The sequence below is a fragment of the Cervus elaphus genome, chromosome 12 (genome assembly GCF_910594005.1).
Source record: "Cervus elaphus chromosome 12, mCerEla1.1, whole genome shotgun sequence".
Classification (NCBI taxonomy): domain Eukaryota; kingdom Metazoa; phylum Chordata; class Mammalia; order Artiodactyla; family Cervidae; genus Cervus; species Cervus elaphus.
In genome coordinates, this window is record NC_057826.1 from 88,814,880 (window position 1) to 88,837,813 (window position 22,934).

At 47.2% G+C, this 22,934-nt stretch overlaps 1 protein-coding gene across 2 annotated transcripts in view; it reads left to right on the forward strand.

Moving 5' to 3' along the window:
- SERINC5 (serine incorporator 5) overlaps window positions 1–22,934 on the forward strand; it is a 101,783-nt gene that overhangs the window by 42,971 nt on the left and 35,878 nt on the right. For both annotated transcript variants that reach the window (XM_043919936.1, XM_043919937.1), the window contains exon 2: window positions 7,009–7,170. In XM_043919936.1, the coding sequence (XP_043775871.1) occupies window positions 7,009–7,170 (162 nt within the window). The remainder of the gene's footprint in view (window positions 1–7,008; window positions 7,171–22,934) is intronic.

Consider the following 22,934-nt stretch of genomic DNA (forward strand, 5'->3'; position numbering starts at 1 on the left):
TAGCCACACACCCCACTTATAGACATGCATAACCATAAAGTATCCGGCTCTGCTGACTGTGTTAGCTTACTGTCATAACCAAGTACCACAGACCGGGTGGTGTAAACAAACAACCGACATTTAATTGTTCACAGATCTGGGGCTAGAAGTCCAAGATCACGAGAGGCTTCTCTCCTTGGCTCGTAGATGGCGGACTGCCCCCTGTGGCCTCACATGGTCTTCCTTCTGAGTGTGTCCATGTCCTAATCTCTTCTTCTTATAAGGACCCCAGTCGTACTGGATTTGGGCCCACCCAATGACCTTGTTTCATCTTAACTACCTCTCTCAGGGCCCTCTGTCCAGATAGTCACGTGCAGAGATGCAGGGCATTAGGACTTCAGCGTGTGACGAGAGGAATGAGGGTAAGGACACAATTCTGCCCGTAACGCTGCCTTCTTCTTTTAAACTGTGTCCTGTTGTGTGGAGAGTCCATAATTAATTTATTCAGTCCCTGTGCAGCTGGAGAATAAGATTGTTTCTATGCTTTTAATGAGCAAACTTATACTTAAATCTCTCTGCACTTGTGTAATCATACCTGCAGGATGAACTTCTAGGAGAATTGTAAACATGGTCCTCCCAAAGGGTTGTCTTGGGTCACTCTTGAATGTATACTGATTTCTTGAGGAGAAAGACTGTGTGCAGTATCTACAAACTCAAGGCCTTAATAATGAGCTCCCTGTGATACAGTGTGGGCGTGAGAGATTCAGAGTTCGGCATGTGACATGTGCCCGTGGCCCTGTGGAGTGGGGCTGTGAGCCATTTCGTTTGAGGAGTGTTGCTGTTAGGAATTTATCATATGTTATTCATTTAGCATCCGTTTATTGAGCCATTGATGGGCACTATTTTGTTCATATGTTGTTTTGTTTTTCGATACATTTTATTTTTAAGATGTTTGGGGTTCCAGCAAAATGGAAAGGCAGAGACAGAGACTTCAAACATAATCCATTCTTCTTCACCCCACCACAGCTCTCTCATTATTCACACCCCTCACTACAGTGGTACATTCACCCCACCACAGCTCTCCCATTATTCACACCCCCCACTAGAGTGGTACATTCATTATACACACATCTCTCCCATTATTCCATCCCCCTGCCAGAGTGGTACCTTCATTGCACACACAGCTCTCCCACTATTCACACCCCCCACCAGAGTGGTACATTCATTACACACACAGCTCTCCCACTATTCACACCACCCGCCAGAGTGGTGCATTCTTACACACACAGCTCTCCCACTATTCACACCACCTGCCAGAGTGGTGCATTCTTATACACACAGCTCTCCCACTATTCACACCCCCTGCTGGAGGGGTGCATTCTTACACACACAGCTCTCCCATTATTCACACCCCCCACCAGAGTTGTACATTCATTACACACACAGCTCTCCCACTATTCACACCCCCCGCCAGAGTGGTGCATTCATTACACACACTGCTCTCCCATTATTCACTCCCCCCACCAGAGTGGTGCATTCATTATGCACACAGCTCTCCCACTATTCACACCCCCTGCTAGAGTGGTGCATTCATTACACACACAGCTCTCCCATTATTCACTCCCCCTGCCAGAGTGGTGCATTCTTACACACACAGCTCTCCCACTATTCACACCCCCCGCCAGAGTGGTGCATTCATTACACACACTGCTCTCCCATTATTCACTCCCCCCACCAGAGTGGTGCATTCATTACACACACAGCTCTCCCACTATTCACACCCCCTGCCAGAGTGGTGCATTCATTACACACACTGCTCTCCCATTATTCACTCCCCCCACCAGAGTGGTGCATTCATTACACACACTGCTCTCCCACTATTCACACCCCCCACCAGAGTGGTGCATTCATTACACACACTGCTCTCCCATTATTCACTCCCCCCACCAGAGTGGTGCATTCATTACACACACAGCTCTCCCACTATTCACACCCCCCACCAGAGTGGTGCATTCATTACACACACAGCTCTCCCACTATTCACACCCCCCGCCAGAGTGGTGCATTCATTACACACACAGCTCTCCCACTATTCACACCCCCCGCCAGAGTGGTGCATTCATTACACACACTGCTCTCCCATTATTCACTCCCTGCACCAGAGTGGTGCATTCATTACACACACAGCTCTCCCACTATTCACACCCCCCACCAGAGTGGTGCATTCATTATGCACACAGCTCTCCCACTATTCACACCCCCTGCTAGAGTGGTGCATTCATTATACACACAGCTCTCCCATTATTCACACCCCCCACCGGAGTGGTACCTTCATTACACACACCTCTCCCACTATTCCCACCCCCGGCCAGAATGCTACATTCATTACACACACACAGCTCTCCCACTGTTCACACCCCTGCCAGAGTGGTACATTCATCACACAGCTCTCCCACTGTTCACACCCCTCACTAGAGTGGTACATTCATTACAGACAGAGCTCTCCCACTATTCACACCTCCTGCTAGAGTGGTATATTCATTACACACACAGGTCTCCCATTATTCACTCCCCCTGCCAGAGTGGTGCATTCATTACACACACAGCTCTCCCACTATTCACACCTCCTGCTAGAGTGGTACATTCATTACACACACCACTCTCCCACTATTCACACCCCCCACTGGGGTGGTACACTCATTACAGACACAGCTCTCCCATTATTCACTCCCCCCGCCAGAGTGGTACATTCATTACACACACAGCTCTCCCATTATTCACACCCCGACCATGGTGGTATGTTCATTACAACCAGTGATCTATCATCTGAAGCCCACCGTTTACGTTAGGTCTCACTCTGGGTGTTGCACATCCTACCTTTGTTCATCCTACCTTTTCAGTAGAAAGTTCAGGTCCTTGGGAATCAGGAGTAACAAGACACAGACGTTCGTCTCCAAACTTGTGACAGCCCCAGAGGTTAGACTGTCTAGGAGTTGGTTTCTCCAGTTTTGAAGTTGTAGGTTTGGGGAGTGCCATGTATGCAGGTCAAGAAGTAACAGAACTGCACATGGAACAACGGACTGGTTCCAATTGGGAAAGGAGTATACGTCAAGGCTGTATATTGTCACCCTGCTTATTTAACTTATATGCAGAGTACATCATGCGAAATGCCAGGCTGGGTGAAGCACAAGCTGGAATCAAGAATGCTGGGAGAAATATCTATAACCACAGGTTTGCAGGTGACACCACCCTTAGGCAAAAAGTGAAGAGGAACTAAAGAGCCTCTTGAAGCTGAAAAAAGAGAGTGAAAAAGCTGGCTTAAAACTCAACATTCAAAAAATGAAGATCATGGCATCTGGTCCCATCACTTCATGGCAATATGATGGGGAAACAATGGAAACAGTGACAGGCTTTATTTTCTTGGGTTGGAAAAGACCCTGATGCTGGGAAAGATTGAAGGCGGGAGGAGAAGGGGACAACAGAGGACAAGATGGTTGGACGGCATCACCGACTCAACAGACATGAGTTTGAGCAAGCTCTGGAAGAAGGTGAAAGACAAGGAAGCCTGGCATGCTGAAGTCCATGGGGTCACCAAGAGTCAGACACGACTGAGCAAGTGAACAACAAATGCCCAGAGTAATAAAGCTATAAATGTCAGGGAATAAAAGAAACCCATTTTATAAATTATACTCTTCCAGAAAGAAGGGGTAAGTCAGCAGGGCTGTGAGATTTTCCTTGATGCTAACATAACGTTACTTTTATGGATGCTGTTTTGAATTTCCACTTCCATATCAATGATAGCTTAAGATAATGAGACGTAAGAGACGTGGTTTTGTTCTCTGGGTCAAGAAGATCTCCTGGAGGAAGGCATGACACTACACTCCAGTGTTCTTGCCTGGAGAATCCCATGGACAGAGGAGCCCGGCAGACCACAATCCGTGGGGCCGCGAAGAGTCAGTCGGACATGACTGAAGTGACTTAGCACACACATAGTACACTTCTACTGTTTGTGATTGGCCTAGTTTTCTTTGATAAATAACTTTTAGGCTAGTAGAGCTCTGCTATTTGATTCTAATATTAGGCATGTGTATGTATATATGAGCACACATCTATATCTGTCTATCTATATGTGTATGTGTATGTGGTGGTGGTTTAGTTGCTAAGTCATATCTGACTCTTTTGTGACCTGATGGACTATAGCCCGTTGGCTGCTCTGTCCATAGGATTTCCCAGGCAAGAATACTGGAGTGGGTTGCCATTTCCTCCTCTAGGGGACCCAGGGATCAAACCCGCATCTCCCGCATTGCAGGTGGATTCTTTATCACTGAGCCACCAGGGAAACTCATATGTATATACACATAAATACCATATATAGAGTGAAAGTGAAAAATGAGAATTTTGTTGACTTTTAAAAAAAATGCACAAAGTGAGAGTTGCAAGTTAAGTTTTCTTTGGGGGCAAAATGAGGACTGTAGCCTGGGAGACAGCATTTCAGATAGCTCTGAGAATCTGCTCTGAGGAGGTGAGGGGAAGCTCGGATATACAGGAGCTTTGCAACAAAGGGCAGGCAGTCTGAATATCAGAAGATTACTATCCCAAGAAGTTTGGCACTTTGCTATGTATGGGGAGATGCAAGAGTTGGGTCTTGTTGAAATTACTCTTTGATATATATCTCAGCTATTTGTGGCATGTATCTTGTGTTTTCACATCCTGAGTTTCCATAGAGCTCCTGGCTGACATTGGAGACTGCAATTGCTGATGACTGTCACATATTTGTTTACTGATATGGCAGGAAATAGTTCCATTTTCCAACTAAAAAATTAGGTCTATACAATGATACATGACTTTAAAAATGATAGGGTTAAATCAATATGATTTTCTCTTCATTTTTCATAATCATATTCCTCTGTTACTGTTTGTCTTTAAATGATTAATTAGGCTCACAGTATATCTGCATCTGTTCATTTTTCCCTCTGTGGAGATAGTAAGTCTAAAGGTTGATTCTGCTGTGGATAAGTTTTATCATGGTATGTGTCACCTGCTTCTAAATATTTCTTTTTCCATGTAGGATAAATATTTGATCACATTTGAATTTGAAATACAGTAAAACTGGTTATCTAAGACCATGGAGCTTAAAGAGTTAGCAACCAGTGAATGTGGCAGTTGGGAAGGAATTTGGAAGGCAGAGGAGGAGGGAGGCAGGGCTGGGAGAGGAGGCAGCTAAGCCAGTGGGAGGAGCAAAGAGGGAGCTGCAAGGGAGAGAAAAGAAAAACTGGGGCATATGAGTGGAAAGGGATCCGGAAATCAAAGACCGAGACTGTGGCTGAGTGAGTTGTGAAGGAGGGTGGCCTGTAAGAACACCACAAAGGCCGCGGTGTTAGGGCTCCACTGTGCGATCTGTTAGCTCAGCCCGATGGAGTAGCTGATCTTGCAAAGCAGTGGCCCGGCCTTATGAGGCCAGAGAGTCTTGAGGAAAGTGGCTTAGAAAACTGCATGTAAGATGGAAAGAGTGCATTAAGAAATTTTAAGTAATGAAATAGTGCAGAATGACAAAGGGCTTAAACAACAACGATTTCCTTAAGCAGATTAAATAATTTGGGAAATGTGTATGTTTCCAAGATCTGTCCTAATGATTACAGCCTGTTGTCATATTACACCTATGATCTCTCCTTACTGTAAGTGATGTTTATAGTATAGCCTTCTAATTGATGCTTGTTTTGAAGCCAAGCAAAACTCTGAACTTCCTGCTAAATCATGATCAAAAGATTGCATTGTTAGGTTTTTATATATAGTGTTAAAACACATAGGTTTGGTGGTTATTTGTTTATGGTAATCTCTTTTGTATTTCTCCCTATCTACTAAATAGCAATTCCTCCCTAAAACCAGGTATGTCTGATTAGGTTATCCAAGAGACCACCAGTACGTTAAGTACTGTTCACACTTACTCTAATACATGAGGAGTCTGAGTCTTGAAAAGTAAGGAAACTTGCTCGGGGCTCACAGCTAATAGGTTACAGAGCCAGGTCCCAAATCCAGGCTGGCTGAATACTTTGATCTTCTAACAACACTGTTTTCTTGCCTGGTGCTTACTAAAGAATAGTTTCCTTTTAGGGCAGTGAAAATACTCTAATACTATAATGATGGATAGATATCATTGGACATTTATCTAAACCCGTTACATTCAGGACACTGAGAATGGACCCTTACGTAAACCATGGACTTGATGTGATTATGAGGTGCCAGTGCAAGTTCGTCCTTGGTAAAATTTTTTTAAAAATGTACCATTCTGGTCAATGATATTGATAGTGGGAGAGACTATACATGTGTGGGAGGAATAGGGAGCATATGGTACATCTCTATACCTTCCCCTTAATTTTGTTGTAAAACCTAAAACTACTCTTAAAAAAAAACAAACAAAAAAACTCTTCAAGAAAAAAAAAAATTAACACCAGACCCAAAACTGAAAACTTAGTCCCTGTTTTATTTAATATTCTCAAGTCAAATCATGTCCAGTTGCATTGACCAGTAAAGCCCTGTCCAGCCGCGCTCATGAGCCGAATCTCTGATAGGTGCCTCTGTCTTCTGTGCTTCCTATTTGTGGTAATCCGCCCGCTCCGGCCCCCGCCCCAATCCCCACCATGCCATGCAATTCGTTCTTTGGCTGTGGATTTTGACAGGGTCTTTCTTGGGCTCAGCTTCTTGGTTTTCCCGTCGTTCCCACTTCACTTAGTTCTTCTAGTTCTTGGCTCCTTGTGCTCTTCTTCCCTGGTTGTTTTTGTCTGAGTGATCACAGTGCTTCGGGTGAAGGATGCCTTTTCTGTTTAGCTATTGGACATCTCCCAAGCCTCACCATGTTTATTAAAGACAACGTCAGACCAATCCTGGTGACAGCTTTGTTCACACACTCAGCTGTTCACACGTGCTCTATGGGTAGGACACTTCGGAAGGGTGGTAGCTCACCTGCGGAGGCCTGGGCTCAGCAGGTCTGTAAAGGAGAGGCTCTAAGAAGACGCTGTGTTACTTTCCTAGTTGGCCTGCTGCTGTGGAAACGCTGGCTGCTCCTACTGCTGTGGCCCCAAGGTCCGTCAGTCCCGGAGTACCCGCTTCATGTACGCACTCTACTTCATCCTGGTCGTCATCATCTGCTGCATCATGATGTCCAACACCGTGGCCAACGAGATGAGGGAGCACGTAAGTCAGCCCCTTCCGCTCGGCCCATCACCGGCGATGGTTGATGAGGGGGTGTGGGAAGTATTCAGTGTAGAGCAAGGGGCGCAGCCACCCAGGGTGATTTGGGGTTATACCTGCTCTTCCTGAACCTTGCTGATGCCTTTTCAATGCTTTCTTTCTAAGCGGGCAAACCCTTCACCATCTTGATCTTTAGTGGTAGGTCAGATGCCTTCCGATGTCTTAGCTTTGTTGATGGCTGTTCCTGATTAGATGTGTAGTCTTTCCTTGTAGACTTTTGTACTTTTCCCTGGTCCTAAGGATGATGGCCGGTGTCTCCAGTCACAGCTATTATACAAACACTTAACGTGGCCAGTGTGGTAAAGCCTAGACCATCCCACAGAAAATGAGGAGTGGGTTAAAGGGTGGGTTTTACTTTTCTGGACATGTCACGTGTAGGGTGGGTGTTTCCAGGGGGTGAAGGATGGATTTTCTTCCAGTCATTGCCTGGGCAGTGTCAGCAAGGCATCCCAAGTACATGATGCTGAGAGGGACACGTATAGGACCTTTTTCTGGAATTTCCTCATAATGGGTCTGATGATGGGGGGATGGACTGGGGATTCTGAGGGAGCCCAAATTAAATAACGCCATCCTTCCCTTCTCAGGTTCTGAATAAATTGACAAAAAGATACTACAATGTCAGCATGTAGATACAAACATCACTTTTATCCCTCCAAAAGCTGGTATAAGGTAGCGTGACTCATATTTGCAAGGAACTGCGCTTCCTACTACTGATCCCAAAAATGAGTCAGACTTGACCCACCTGGGGACTCCACCTGAACCAGGGAACTCTTCCTTTGCAGGGGCACGTTTACTGCAGGCGTGTTCTCTGGGGGCAGCTTTCCTCAGAGGGGGCGGGGGAGAAGAAGGCTGACCAGCCAGACCCCATTTGCCCCACAGACTTAGCACTTAGCGCTGCATCTTCCAGGGGCCCAGACCCATCTTCCCTTGCCCAGAGGGGCAAGGTCAGACAGTGCCCTGCTGGAACCACGGAGATGGCGCCATCAGGAGCAGCTCCCAAGGAAGTGTTTGCTCCCCCCAACTTTAGGCTGCAAGTGCAGACTATTTTAAATGTACTCAAGGGCTTCAGAAAAACTATTTTCTTAGAAGTACTTGTTACAGTCTTACCCATTAGTTAAGGTAGGCCCTTGGAAGTTTTCTGTAGGGTAAGGCTTTTATCACTGGGGTTGTATGGTCTGGAATATATTGGAACTAATGTCAAAATTTGTGAAATTTAGATTCTCCTCTGATTGCTTTAAACAACGGATCTCTGCTCAATAAGGCCCTGCGTTGGGAGCTGTGGGGCCTTCAAAGTTGAGAGAAAAAGAGCTTGTAACTCAGAAGACTGGTATAAAGTCTCCTGATGCTTAAAACCAGGTAGAAATCGTGCCTTATGAGAGGATGCATGAAGCGCTGTGAAGTTTGGCGGCAGGGAGAGCAAGGGCCAAAGCTGCTTTGTTCGACTACACCAGGTCCTACTGTATCTGTTGTGTTTGCCGCTCCTGTCTTCCTCTTACCATGGTTTAATCTTGAATGTTTGTGACAAGAAGTTTGAGAGGAGGAATATTTGAAAGAGTAGATTTAACTCCTACTTTGATTACTTCAGCTTTTCAGGTAACTTAATGTTCTCTTTTTAAATGAACCAACATTGGCTTAGGGACCCAATGTGTCCATGGGACTCTTAAGAAACTTTTAGTTTCTGGAGATTAGGCTTTGGATCTCAGATACACAGTCTCTTTAGAGATAAACCCATCAGAAATGTTACTGGAGGTAAAGCTAATTTGGGAACAACAGGACATATTTTAGGATGTGAGTTTAATAATAATTTGTAACATTTGATTGTCATTCAAGTAACCTACCTCATGGAACAGTCCCCAACAACTCCAGCCAGTATTTATGGTTTCTGGATGTTTGCAGAGCATTTAGGTAACAGAAGATTTGTTTGTTTGTTTGTTTTTAAGAAAAAAAAAATGGGGGGGGCGGGGAGAAACAGAAGGTGCTGACCAATGTTGCTAGAGAAGGCTTCATGAAAGAGTGACTCATGTGATAATAATGAGTATTTCAGCTGCTAATATCTGCTGGGTGATACCATGTGCCAGGTTTTATTTTAAGCATTTTACCTGAATCATTTCAGTTCATCACTACTGTACTCAACCTGAGCAATAGGTCCTGCCGCTGTCCCTGCTCTACAGATGAAGAAACCGAGGCTCGGAGTCATTTATGTACCTTGCCCAAGGTCTCTAGCTGCAGGTGGGGGAGTTGAGATTTGAACCTAGGCTGACTGAGTTCTTAGTGACTCGGCTCTGTGGGGAGAACAAGGACAGGCATGTGTAGAAGGACAGGGAGGAGACGTGGGCAGGTACAGTGACTTGCAGGAATTTCGGGGCTCAGGTGAGGCATTTGGCTATGGTCTCATGGCAAATGGGAAGCCATTATAGATTCTTGAGTAGGAGGCTGTTGTCATAGAAACAGGCTGGGATACTTAGGGAGGGGAGGGCAGCAGTGATGTGTGTGCAGAGCAGAGGGCGGAGGGAGGGAAGGGGCAACCCTCACAGAGGCTCTTGAAAATGTTTCTGTGCCTGCCCCCTGAATGTACTTATTTGAAAATGGTTTGGCTGGGCTTTCTGCATAGGGAATGAGGCTCCTGTGGGTGAAACCAACCTTTTTCCATCTCTGAGGTCTTACAGCGTTGGCCGGCCAGCTGGTCACAAAGTCAGTTTGTTTCTTGGCCTATGGAATAGAGGCTGACTTCATCCTCAGGCCTTGCTGGAGGGCCGGCGCTGAAAGGTCCCCTTGTGGGGACGCACACTGGGCTTCGCTGCAGTCCTTGCCTGCTCTTTGCTGGCCCGTGGAGATGTCAGAGGATGTGAGAGAAGGAGGGGAAAGCACGTATCCTTTCCCCAGTCTGGGTGGGAGTGTGTAATTGCACCCCAGCAGCCTTGCCTTCGTGCGCGGCGGCCAGGGCTCCGTGCAGAGCCTCGCAGGCCTCTGGTGTGAGGGTGAAGGGCAAGAGGCAGCGCCTTGTCAGTGGTTTTCAGTTTGCGCCTTGGCTGCAGAACATGGCGGGTGTTGAAGTCTGAGCAAGAGGGAGCTGCCAGGAGCTGCTGGGCCAGACTTCATCCTGCCTCTTCTCACTGTTTCTGCAGACCTGTGGAAGTTTTGTAATCGAATCCCGCTGACCCTCAAAGTCAGATCCCCGGGGGGGTCCTCAGGCGCTTTGCTGGATCCCCAGGTTGGGAAGTCTGCTGTGGGGTCTAGAACTTTTACAACATTGCGAGAACTTCTCGGGTATAATTGTTCTCCAGTTTGTGGAGGACCCACCCAAGGGGATGGGGCTGATGGCGACCTCCTCCACGAGGACGCATGCCACACGCCGTGCCTCCCAGGAGCGCTGCTGCCCGTGGCCCATCCCTGCGGCAGGCCACTGCTGACCCGAGCCTCTGCAAAAGGCCCTGAGACCCAGGCAGGGCTGGCGCAGCTCTTGTGGGGGTCATTGCTCCTTTCCCTGGGTTCTGTGCGCACAGGTTTGGTGTGTGCCCTCCTAGAGTCTCTGGTGGATCTGAAGTTGATTTTGAACGTGATTGTGCCCCTCCTACCATCTTGTTGGGGCTTCTCCTTTGTCCTTGGTCGTGCGGTGTCTTTTTGGTGGGTTGCCACATTCTCCTGGCAATGGTCATTCAGCAGCGAGTTGCGATCTCGGTGTTCTCCCAGGAGAAGATGAGCGCACGTCCTCCCTTCTCCCCCTCAGGAACATCCTCTTTCTCATGAGCACTCTGATTCTGCCGCGCTGGTTGACCTGGCCGTGATTTCTGTCTTCTCCTGCAAGCATTTTTCCCATCTCAAAACATACCATCCATTTTATTGCAAGTTATTGTCGTCAGTAACTGTGTAAATTCACTCAGAAATAGTCTTGAGATATTTGATGCCTGTGGGGATTAAAAATCCACTATAGAACGTAGGAGAACAACTACAAAATGGGTGAGAGATGTAAGCCTTCTGCCTGGCACCAGCGAATCAAGATGTAACTTCTGGGTGGAGGGATGCTAACCCTGAGGTTTGGGCATCCTGGGTGCGCGAAGGAAGGTTCCTCTTGTTTCCTGTGGGATAGGAGCTCTGAAGTCTAAGCCAGTGCTGGAAAAGGGAGGACAGGGCATGTGTGGCCCTTGGGGCTGCCTCCCTGTGAGCTATATGCCAGGTCCAGGTAGGAAGAGCCCGCAGGCCGCTGCACTGGAGCATCTCAGATCCATCTCCTCCATCCTGCGTTCACCTGGTCCCCAGGCTGACTCACTGATGGGGTGGTAGGTGGTGCCTGAGATGGCTGAATCTTTATGTCTTACTTTTTTTCAGAACCAAAACACAACTTCCACATTGTGGAAGACTGGTGTTTGTGGTGGTGGTATAGTGTGTGTGGGTTCGCTTGAAATTTAAAATTTGAAGGATCATTCCTTGTATTGAAAGGAGAAGCTACTATGATCTTTGGTTTTGATAGCAGTCATTTTTTTGGTTCCTTCATTTGTTGTAAAAAGTGTTACATTTTATAGTCTTACTTGATCTCTTTTGGAGACATGTTTTGCTTTATATACATGACTTGCTGCTGGTGAGTTTAGGTCATTTTCTTCTGAGTGAGTAGGAATGTGAAATTGCATCCTTCCTATGATTGGATGAAAAGAGCATTTTGGTTCTTTTCAGCACAGGATGATAATGTAGGCAGAAAAGGAAGGCTGGATGAGATCCCAGAGGTGAGGGGCTGCCTCGGGCTGCAGTTCCTCAGTGTCTTAAAAGCAGCTTCTGAATTCCATTCTTTCCCTGGACTTGATAAAAGCCAGCCCCAGCCCCACCCATTAGCCAGGACCACACCCAGAGATTTCAGGTGCCCCTGGAAACCTCCTAGCCCAGGAATTATTTGTTGGTTTATAAGCTCTTCTTGTTTGGCCCGCAGATTTTTTTTGTAATGTGCAGTTGGCTGCCTTTAGAGGGCCAAGCGTGCTAGTTCACCGTAGGCCCCGTCCCTGGATGCTTACCTCTATCCTTACTTCTTGCTTCCCAAGAAAGGCATTTGGATGTGGATCTCCTGAAACAGCTTAAACTCCGCATGTACAAGTTTCTGAAAAGGCTTGTATGTATCAGAATGGACCCCAGGCTCGTTGCCCAGCCTGATGAGGAGGGAGGTTGCTGAGTGTGCTCAGTGGTCTGTGTGGTTCTGTGCGCACAGGCCCAGGCTGGACCCAAGAAGCCCCTTCCTGCCATGGCTGGTCTGCCCTTGGCTTGCTGGAACCGGGTGTTTTTATCCAAGCAGCCGTTTAGAAATCGTCCTGGTCATTTTGGTCCAATGGACCCAGTGGACTGCTCAGTCTCAGGACCAATGTGGGGTGGAAGTGGGACACTGATGGGATCTGAGTCTGGCCCCCTTTGCAGTTACACTCCCAGGTTACAGTCATCACCTCCCCCACCTTAAAAAAATTTTTAAGTATATGTTCTAATCACGATTTCTACAGTTATTATGAAGTCCAAATTTGCTAGGGAAGGGGGACAGGGATGGATGTTGAGGCTGCCAGGTATGGATTTAGGCCCTTGGAATGGAGGTAGCAGGATGGGCTTAAAGGATTTTTCTCTATTTATTCAGAAAATCCAGTCTCTCTCAACACATCCCCTAGAGCTGATGTATAAATTATCTTTGGCCTGTATCTCCCAGTCATTTTCACTGTTCATTAGAAGGAGAAGAAGATGTGTTAATGGGAAATTCTTGTATATTAGCTGTATTAGCATAAGATTATTTGGAAGTAGATGGATGAAAATGAAATAAAGAAGTACTATTTATAGCCAGGCTTGTTCCAAGCCACATCTGTATCTGGTGATTCCCCCCACCCCCGGCAGTGAAGAGGTCATGTCCTGGCCTGATCCTTTCCCTGAGGCGGCGCTTTCATTTCTGGCCTTGGTTATTCACATCCTAATGTGTCTGCTAGTTGAGGCATGCCTTTCTCAGGACAGGCCCGGGATCCTGACAGGTGATCCTCCCCACGTTTTCCAGGTCCGGTGCTGACCACACACTTCCCCACAAAGTCGTAAAGTGCCGGGTTTCCACTTAGCTGTCAGGCAGCCCTGCTTCAGCGCCCCCAGCCTTCCTGATGTCACTTTCCGGTTCTCTTATGTAGACTTGGATTGTTCTGTCCCCAGCTTCACACGTTCACTTCCCTCAGACTTCTTTCTCTAGATAACTATCCCCATGGGTGACCTGAGGATGTTGTTGGAACTTGTACTTCTCCCAGATGGTACCCCATTTTCAAATTCCGGAGTCCCCACAGACTGTAGAGGAACTCAGGAGCTACTTGCCTCAGAGAAGAACTTAGATTTCAGAATGCTCTCCCAAGTACACCTGTGGTCAGTTCAGTGACGTTTAGCCAGCTTTGGTGGTTCCTAGAGTTGACAGAGCTTTGATCCTCTATGTTAGAGATGCTGAAATTCAGTTATGAGCTGTTCTACTTTTTATGTTTAACCTGCAATATTAGGAATATGAAAGCATTAGGGACAGTATTGTTTTGGGGAAAACCCTCCTGTTCCCAGTCCCTTGCTAGTCACAGGGGATTAAAAAAAAAAAATACATGAAACACAGTTACTAGTTAAAGAGTCTAGTTAAAAAGATAATAAATAGGGAGAGAAAAAAAAGGATGCGGCTTCTATTTATGTCTTCTCCCCAGTGAAGAGACAGCAGATACTATGTGGTATTACATGTTATGCAGAGAAAATATTGCCCTCTTTTTACAGTATAATTTGAGTAAAACATTGTTTCACAGTGGCAGAATCTTCCGTTATAATCCTAACCAGTCTCCTCTGTTGACAGATGAGAGGGGTGGCCCAGGGCAGTGAGGGGGCTTGTCCAAGGCGTGACGCCAGGTAGCGCAGGATGAGGACCCAGGACCGCTGGACCCCCGCCAGGGGCACCTCTCTGGCCTGTTCAGCTGGGTCCGGCTGTTGCTGAGACGTTCACAGAAGCAGCAGGAGAAGCCTTAGCAAACACCCTTCCTCACGATTCCTGACCTTTCCTTCTGGACTTACAGCGAGGGAGAAGCATTTCCTCTGGAAAACCTGGGCCTCAGCAGCTTCCCCAGCAGCCTCCTTCCCTCGTGAGAGCCAGAAGCTGGGCTCCAGGGATGACAGCTAGTCTGAAGTAGAAAATAGGGGCAACCACAAATCTAGTGTCTAGTTATGCGGTGGTTTGCGTGTGAAATAGAACCTGCCTTCAAGTTGTGTTTGGTGTGACGACCTTTTCAAGGTAAACAGCAGCAATGAAAAATCCTCCGCTTTGGTCACAAACACCATGTAATTTGTCACAGCACAGGATGACAGGTATTCATGCTCAGACTGGAAAGTCTGGCTCTTCTTTTGATTTTGGTCTTTACTGGTTGAATGTTAAGAGAACCTTGTACCTGAGACCTTGCAACAGGTGTTGATGTAGCGTATTCAAGTTATAGGGAGCAGAACTCTATAGTCTCAGCTGGTATTTTCTGTCTTGTGTTAGAACAAGTGTTGAATTAGTGCCCCCTGGCCCACCACCCCCCCAAAAAAATGAATTGCTGACCCAGTTATCTGACTCTGGAGTTTTTTTATTTTTTAAAATTCAGCTGAGATAGAATGCTTTTCAAAAGTCCTCCTTCTAAACAGCTGCTGAGTTCGTTGTACTGCTCTTGTTCCTTATATGTGTCCAGCGGATCAGTGAGCGTGTTTCTGAGGTTAAAGGTTGGTCTGGGCCATTGAACTTCAAGTTCTGTGTAGAATACAGAGGGGGAATTCTCACTGTGGCCTGATCAGAGTTAGCCAGGGCTGTGCCGGCAGTGAGATTCCATCTCTTAAATCTCCTGGGTCCCCTCCGCTCTCAGTTGGGTGACTCTGGGGACACATGTTTCCAAACAGTTTTATCTTAGGTCCACATTGCATCTAGACGTAACACCACCTGGAGACAACCATCCCTGTGCCCGCCCCACCGTCCGTCGCTTCTTTCATGGCTCAGGCCCCAGCTTTCCGTACTCAGTGAATGTAGGGAAGTGATGGTGGGAAGCAGGTTGATTCTGTAGGCAGTGATCTGAACTAATGTGAAACCCTGCTGAGAGCCTTTTTGAGTCTGAACCAAAGACAAAGAGGTTTGACCCTTGTCCAGTAATAATGAGCTTCCCAGGAGCCAGAAAACAAGAAACAATAGTTATTGTCCTTTGTCTGGAGGATCCATTATCCAGAAGCTTTTGGGGAGCATCGGAAGTTAGTAGGATCTCCGTTTCAGCAGGCATCTCACTGTGGACAAGGGATGATAAGATGTGAGAACTGAAGTTTTGCTAACCCCTTTTTCTGTCATCATCAAAAGCGTCCGTTAAGCAACAATCTGTAGAGGCCTTGACGCTCTCTACAGATAAACGGGACAGACACAGGCCTACGGCTGGGAGCAGCTCTGTTGTGACCGGGCCAGAGGCACAGACAAACGGTGCAGCACACAACAGTGGCCTCAGATTGCCGCGAGCAGCAACAGAAGTACTGTGGATACTTGAGTCTTAATAACAGGGTTTAGAAGACTGATTGTGTTACTTGGTTAAACTGTAATCTGAGTTCTTGTTTTAAAAAAAAATCTTTTAAGTCACGTAACTGATTCCTCCCTCCCTCCATTCCTTCCTCTTTCCCTTCCTCCCTCCCTTCTTTACTGCCTATGTGAGTGTCAAGCACTGTGCCAGGTGCATGGGATGCGGGCGTGAGAACTGGGCCTCCTTACACACTTTCTGTGTGTAAGGCAGGCGCCCCTAGCATCAGGCCACATGTGCACGTGGTTGTTTTTGAAAGTTAAAAGTATCTGAATTCCACTAGTGATTATTGGAGATGGTGGTGTCAGCTTAGCGGCCCCTTCTTGTGACCTCTGGGGTCACGTCAGAACTCAGGAGTGCTTTCTCCCCATCCTTATGTGGGGGAACTAGGAGTCCAGGTGAGGTGGGAGGTTTGTAAAAGGGTTGTTGCCCTCTAAAGCAGGGTTGAGCTTAATCGCAAAGAGGGGTTGGGTATTTGCAGGGGTGGGGGGGCGGAAGGCAAGGTTGTGGTTTTTAAATTTCAGTGAGGCTGTTTCTACAGTCTTAAAATTAAGTCTAAAATTATATCTCGCAACACGCCGGCTTTCATCAGTGTGGGTTTTATTTTTAGTTCCACAAGTCGTGTTTGTATAACAGATGTGAGGGTTCTTTTTTTCTTACTATGTGGGCTTCTGACCCAAAAAAAAAAAGCGCTGAACTCAAAGACATGTCCTCCACCACCCCCTCCACAAAGCTTTTTTTTTTTTTTTGTAGACAGACAAATTAAACCCTTAAGCTGTAGCCCTGAAAATAACATATGGCAGATGAACAATTTAATTCACTTAAAGCACCAAGTTCCATTTTGGGGGCAGCAGGGCATGCTCTGGAGAAGGCAGGACACTCAGGGGACGACCACAGCCCATTGATCACAACCAGCTGAGCTGGTTGCCTGTCTGCTCTTCCTTTGACTGTTGATCTGTAGAGTAAGTCATCACCAGTTGTCGTTTGCCTTTGAGATGCTAATTTACACTTCAGCAGTTAGCACTGCTCCTCAGCTCTACTTCCTGGTCCTGGGCTGGGCAAACCTTTCCTGTAAAGAGCCAGCTAGTAAACATTTCAGTTATGAAGGCCCTGTGGTCCTTAGCAACTACTCAACTCTACAGCCAAAACAAAATGCCAACAAATAAGCGTGGCTGTGTTCCAATAAAACTTTATTTACATGAACAGGAGCCGGCCGGTTCTGACCCACAGACTTTGCTTTGCTGGCCCATGGTTGACCTCAGTGGCTCGGTTTGTGTCAGACGCAGTTGTTCTCCCCTTTCCCTAGAGGGGAGACCTGAATGGGCTGAACTTTGTGCTGAGGCTCCTGGAGCTCCTGATTAAGTTGCAGATACCAGGTTGTATGAGCCACGTTCTGGGTTGACTAGGCAAGAACAGCACGGCAGTAAATTTAGTGAGACACATTTAACAGCATGATGTTTTTACTTGTGATGAATTTACTCATCCCGGCCTTTTGAGATACACAGTAAATCATTCACAGGTTAAAAAAAAAAAATCATCAGCCCTTCTTTCTGTATAGCCAAACCAAGCATTTTGGTGATTGGGAAGAAGTAGGGAGGGAGAAAGTGAGAATGTGGGTACCCCAGTTCTCCTGGGGGCCTCCGGTTCCTGGTCCAGTGTAAAATGAGAAGGATGCTGGGCCAGACATCGAACTGTGTGTGTGACTGGGTTCTTAGCCCTAACAATGGGGACCAAGTGACCAGGGGCTCTCAGAATCTGGAGGGTGTAGGTTTGGTAGTGTTAACTGAAAAAACATGCACAACCTTTAAGTTGAATGTTAGGTTTTATTCAGTGGGAATGTTAGGACTCAAGCCCAGGAGATAGCATCTCAGGGCAATCCTGAAAGAGCTGACTCTGAAGAGGCAGGGGAGGAGCCAGGCTTTGTACAAGTTTGCAGCAAGGAGGCAGTTAATCTGAATATTGAAAGATTACTCTGTGGCTCAGCTGGTAAAGAATCTGCCTGCAATGTGGGACACCTGGGTTCGAGCCCTGAGCTGGGAAGACTCCCTGGAGAAGGGAAATGCTACCCACTCCAGAATTCTGGCCTGGAGAATTCCATGGACTGTATAGTCCATGGGGTCGCAAAGAGTCAGACACAACTGAGCGACTTTCACACTTCCAGGTGGCTCAGTGGGTAAATAATCCACCTGCAGTACATAGACTTGGGAGATGAGGGTTCAATTCCTGGGTCAGGAAGATTCCCTGGAGAAGGAAATGACAACCCACTCCAGTATTCTTGCCTGGAGAATCCCATGGACGGAGGAGCCTGGGGGCTACAGTCCATGGTAGAGGACTGAAGAGGAGTCTTCAGTCGCAAAGAGGACTGAAGGAACGGAGTAACCACACACTTAAGAAAAGCCAAATCTGTCACATGAAGAGATTTAGCCATCTTTTACATATAGGAAGATGCAAGTCTCCGGGTTTGCTGAAATCATTTCTTTCATATGCATCTAACTATCTGGGGCCAGTCCTGCTTTCTTTATGGTTCACTTCCTAATTCCTGTTTTCTGTAAGGGGTGTCCGATGAGGCCACCTCTCCCAGTCCACCAGCTCCTCAGCTTAATGGGGAGGAAGTAGGTGATGTCTTCCAAATAGCTGGCTCTGTTTCAGGCTCAGATATTTGCATTTGAAAGAGACTTGAGTGTAGAGCAGGAAATATTTCATTTCACAGTAGAGTTCCATCTTTTGGAACTCTGTGTTTCTGTGTCCTACCTAAGGCAAAATCATGGATTGTTGTTGTTCAGTTGCTAAGTCGTGTCTGATTCTTTGTGACCCCATGAACTGCAGCACTCCAGGCTTCCCTGTCCTTCACTACCTCCCAGAGTTTGCTCAAGCTCATGTCCATTGAGTCAGGGATACCATCCAACCATCTCATCCTCTGTCGCCCCCTTCTCCTCCTGCCTCCAATCTTTCCCAGCATCAGAGTCTTCTCCAGGGAGTAGGCTCTTCACATCAGGTGGCCAAAGGATTGGAGCTTCAGCTTCAGCCTCAGTCCTTCCAGTGAAAATTCAGGGTCGATTTCCTTTAGGATTGACTAACTAACATGGATAGTCAAAATTAAAACATGAAAATGCTTGAAATATCCGTAAAGTAGAGCACACGTGGCTAGCATTTCTCTAGAAAGTTAGCTCCTTGTTAGCTTGGATTTTTTTTAAAAAAATATTTCTTTATTCATTCATTCATTTTTGGCTGTGCTGGGTCTTCATTGCTGTGCTTGGTCTTCCTCCAGTTGCGGAGAGCAAGGGCTACTCTCTAGTTACAATGCGGGGGTTCTCATTGCAGTGGCTTCTCCTGCAGAGCATGGGCTCTAGAGTGCTGGCCCAGTAGTTGTGGTGCGTGTTGCTGTGTGGCATGTGGGGTACTCCCGACCAAACCTGTGTACCCTGCACTGGCAGCGAATTCTTAACCCCTAGACCACCAGGGAAGCCCTAGCTTGGATTTTTAACCCGTTTTATTTGCTGCTTGAATCTCCATAACCTAGAAGAGTACCTGTACATAGTAGATATGAATGAGTCAGGGAAGGATCAAGCCCTGTGCTGTGATATCTAGGTATATTTACATAACATATAGTGTGGGATGGAGAGTACACCTGTAAACTCCCATTTCATTGGACTTTCAGTAGCTGTTTACAGAAAACAGCCGTGAGCGTGGTTGGATTTGCACATTCAAATCACGATATTCCTGTTTTCACATTCAATGGGAAGTTAGCTGATTTGGTGCTGCTCACGTAGGCCATAAGCACATCTTCCCACTGAGAAGCTGTCTGACTAGAAAGCCCTGCCTGTTTAGACACTTGGTCCTTTTCAAAGAAACCCCAGCATCTGAGTGTTCAAGAGAGAGCTGTCAGTGGGCCTGGTTCGTCTCAGGGGGCACAGACTCCTCTATCAGACCCTGCATCCTGTGGGGCAGAGTGTGGGTCGTAACTGTGTCTTCCACCTAAAACAAAGTCCAGGCCTCCGCAGCTGCGGTCTGATCTCTGGGTTTAGCTATGGACTTGTTTTCTGGACTTGGCCCTGGCCCAGCCTCTTCCCCTTGATTATGGGGACAGTGCTTGCTGAGAAGCTGACCCTGTGGGAGCGCAGAGACTCTCCTGGCTCTGAGACGGGGTGGGCGGCTCTGCCGGCTCCTCTCTTCGTCTGGCCTGCTCTCCCTGTCACCCATCACCCTAGAGTTTCCAGCCCTCCCTGGGGAGAGTTTGTCAGTGTCTGTTAAAACTTAACCACCGTCATGATCCAGCATTCGCCTTCTGGATGTCAGTCTTCCTTAATGCCTCACCTGTGCAGAGAGAGAGGCATGCGATACCCACGATACGGGCACTGTCGGTTTTACCTTGTTCCTAAGGGTGAAAACTCAGAAACAATGTGAGTGTCTGCCACTAGGCTCACAGAGACCAAATTATGATGGGTCTGGGCTGTGGACTTCTGTATAGCAGTTTCAGTCAGTTCAGTCACTCAGTCGTGTCTGACTCTTTGCGACCCCATGAACCACAGCACACCAGGCCTCCCTGTCCATCACCAACTCCCGGAATCCACCCAAACCCATGTCCATTGAGTCAGTGATGCCATCCAACCATTTCATCCTCTGTCGTCCCCTTCTCCTCCTGCCTTCAATCTTTCCCAGCATCGGGGTCTTTTCAAATGAGTCAGCTCTTCGCATCAGGTGGCCAAAGTATTGGAGTTTCAGCTTCAACATCAGTCCTTCCAATGAACACCCAGGACTGATCTCCTTTAGGATGGACTGGTTGGATCTCCTTGCAGTCCAAGGGACTCTCAAGAGTCTTCTCCAATACCACAGTTCAAAAGCATCAATTCTTCGGTGCTCAGCTTTCTTTATAGAGCAGTTTGAAAGGTTGCACATAGATTTATGTGTTGAACATGCAGCAATCTGTGGGACATGAGTGGGGAGTAACAGAGCAAAGGGCCTACAAGGAAGTGCAACAGGCGTTCCCTCTGGAAGCAGTCAGGTTAGGGTTGGAGCCGTGATGGTTAGGGGGATTCAGTTACCTGTATCTGTTGTAATTTACATTTTCTTTGACAACAATAATGTAAATATGTGTTGCTCGTATGTATGCTCACTTGCTCAGTCATATCCGACTCTTTGCGACCCCATGGACCCGCCAAGCTCCTCTGTCGAGGGGATTCTCCAGGCAGGAATACTGGAGTGGTTTGGCATTCTCTTCTCCAGATTGCTTCTATAATGATAAATAAATATATCTTAGAATGATGCACTTTTAGGTTTGCAGTTAGATTTCTTGAAAGCAGGGGTGAAAGGCCTGTTGGGGTCACTTCCTGCCCAGTGTCCAGCCTGCTGGACTGTCTCCTCTCCTCAGCCTTCAGTCTCTGCTCTGGGGAATATTCCGATTACTGCTCGGAATGACTCTTTGTTGCCAAATCCAATGTTACTTCTGGCATCTCATCAGTTGGTGGTATTTGACACACTCCACTTCCTGAGAGCTGCTCAGCTTCTCTCTGGCTCTGTATCTTTTCAGTTCCTTTCTTGTTTTTTTTTTCCCCCTTCTTCCCAGTCCCTGAATGTTTGCATTCCTCAGCTCTCTGGGCTGTTCCCAGCTCTGTCTCCTTCATCCCCTGCTCCTCCACCTGGGTTCCTCTCCTGGTAAATTTATGTATTCCATTGATTCCTTGTAATCCTTGCCATCTCTGCTGGTCCCTACCAGTCCTTCTCTCTAGTCCTGCTGTCTCGCCATCTGCCCACATTTCCCCTTGATTCTGGCAGCCTGTGCTTAAGTGAATTACTGCCCCTGCACCCTGAAACCGCCCCTCTCCTGTGCGTCCTATCCACTGCTGGCCCACCATCCAAACCGCTGCCAAACTAGAAATGGGGAATCCTGGTCCTTGGTCCCTCAGCCTTCCCTCATAGGCCGCACCAGTCAGCACGTAGGACCTGTCTATTCCATGGCCCCGAGCCCCACTGCTGTTGCCTCATTGAAGACTTATGTGAGTTTTCGCTGGGATTAACTCTTATCCCTCCTCCAAGATTAGCAAGCGGTCTTTGTACATTCTGCCTTCATAAACCCTGATTCCCTGAGCAGACTGACGTTAGCGGCTCCCTGTTTCCCTTCTGAGGAAGAGCCCCTCGTGTCATCATTATTAGTCAGTTCTCTGCAAGCTGTCTTGTTTCAATTGAAAGCTTATTATTTAAAGTTTGTGATTGGAGTTGTTTTCTAACTATTTAATCATATTTGTGGCAGTTTGATCCTGAAACTCCAATTCTTTGGCCACCTCATGCGAAGAGTTGACTCATTGGAAAAGACCCTAATGCTGGGAAGGATTGGGGGCAGGAGGAGAAGGGGACGACAGAGGATGAAATGGTTGGATGGCGTCACCGACTCGATGGACATGGGTTTGGGTAGACTCTGGGAGTTGATGATGGACAGGGAGGCCTGGCATTCTGTGATTCATGGGGTCTCAAAGAGTCGGACACGACTGAGCGACTGAATTGAACTGAACTGAACTGATCCTGAAAGGCTTATGGCAGAGGGGGAGCTGTGAACTCTAACATCGTCTCTGTCTTGCATGCTTCTGAGATTCTGGGGAGTTACTATTAGGGACATTAAGTTCCTGACTATAGAGGTGACTGGGTCAAACAAAACCAGGCTCAGTGGAATTTTAGTTCCCCTTTTAATGGACTTCCCATGTGGCTCAGTGGTAAACAATCTGCCCGCCAATGCAAGAGATGCAAGAGACACAGGTTTGATCCCTGGGTCAAGAAGATCCCCTTGAGTAGGAAATAGCAACCCACTCCGGTATTCTTGCCTGGGAAATCCATGGTCAGAGGAGCCTGGCGGGCTACAGTCCATGAAGGTACAAAGAGTCAGACACGACTGAGCAACTGAGCACCCACATATGACTTTTAATAATGACACATTGCAAACTTTTCTCTTAAAAATATTTAGAAATCTGAACAAAAGAGAGGTGAGTCCTGATGGTACTTGTTTTTTGTTTGGCTGCGCTGCATTGCATGTGCGATCTTGGTTCCCTGACCAGGGATGGAACCTACGCCTCCTGCCTTAGAAATGCAGAGTCTTAACCACTGGACCACCAGGGAAGTCCCTGGTGGTTACTGTTTTTAAAATAGCCCCCACAATCCAGAAAGGGCCTCAAAGGTAAT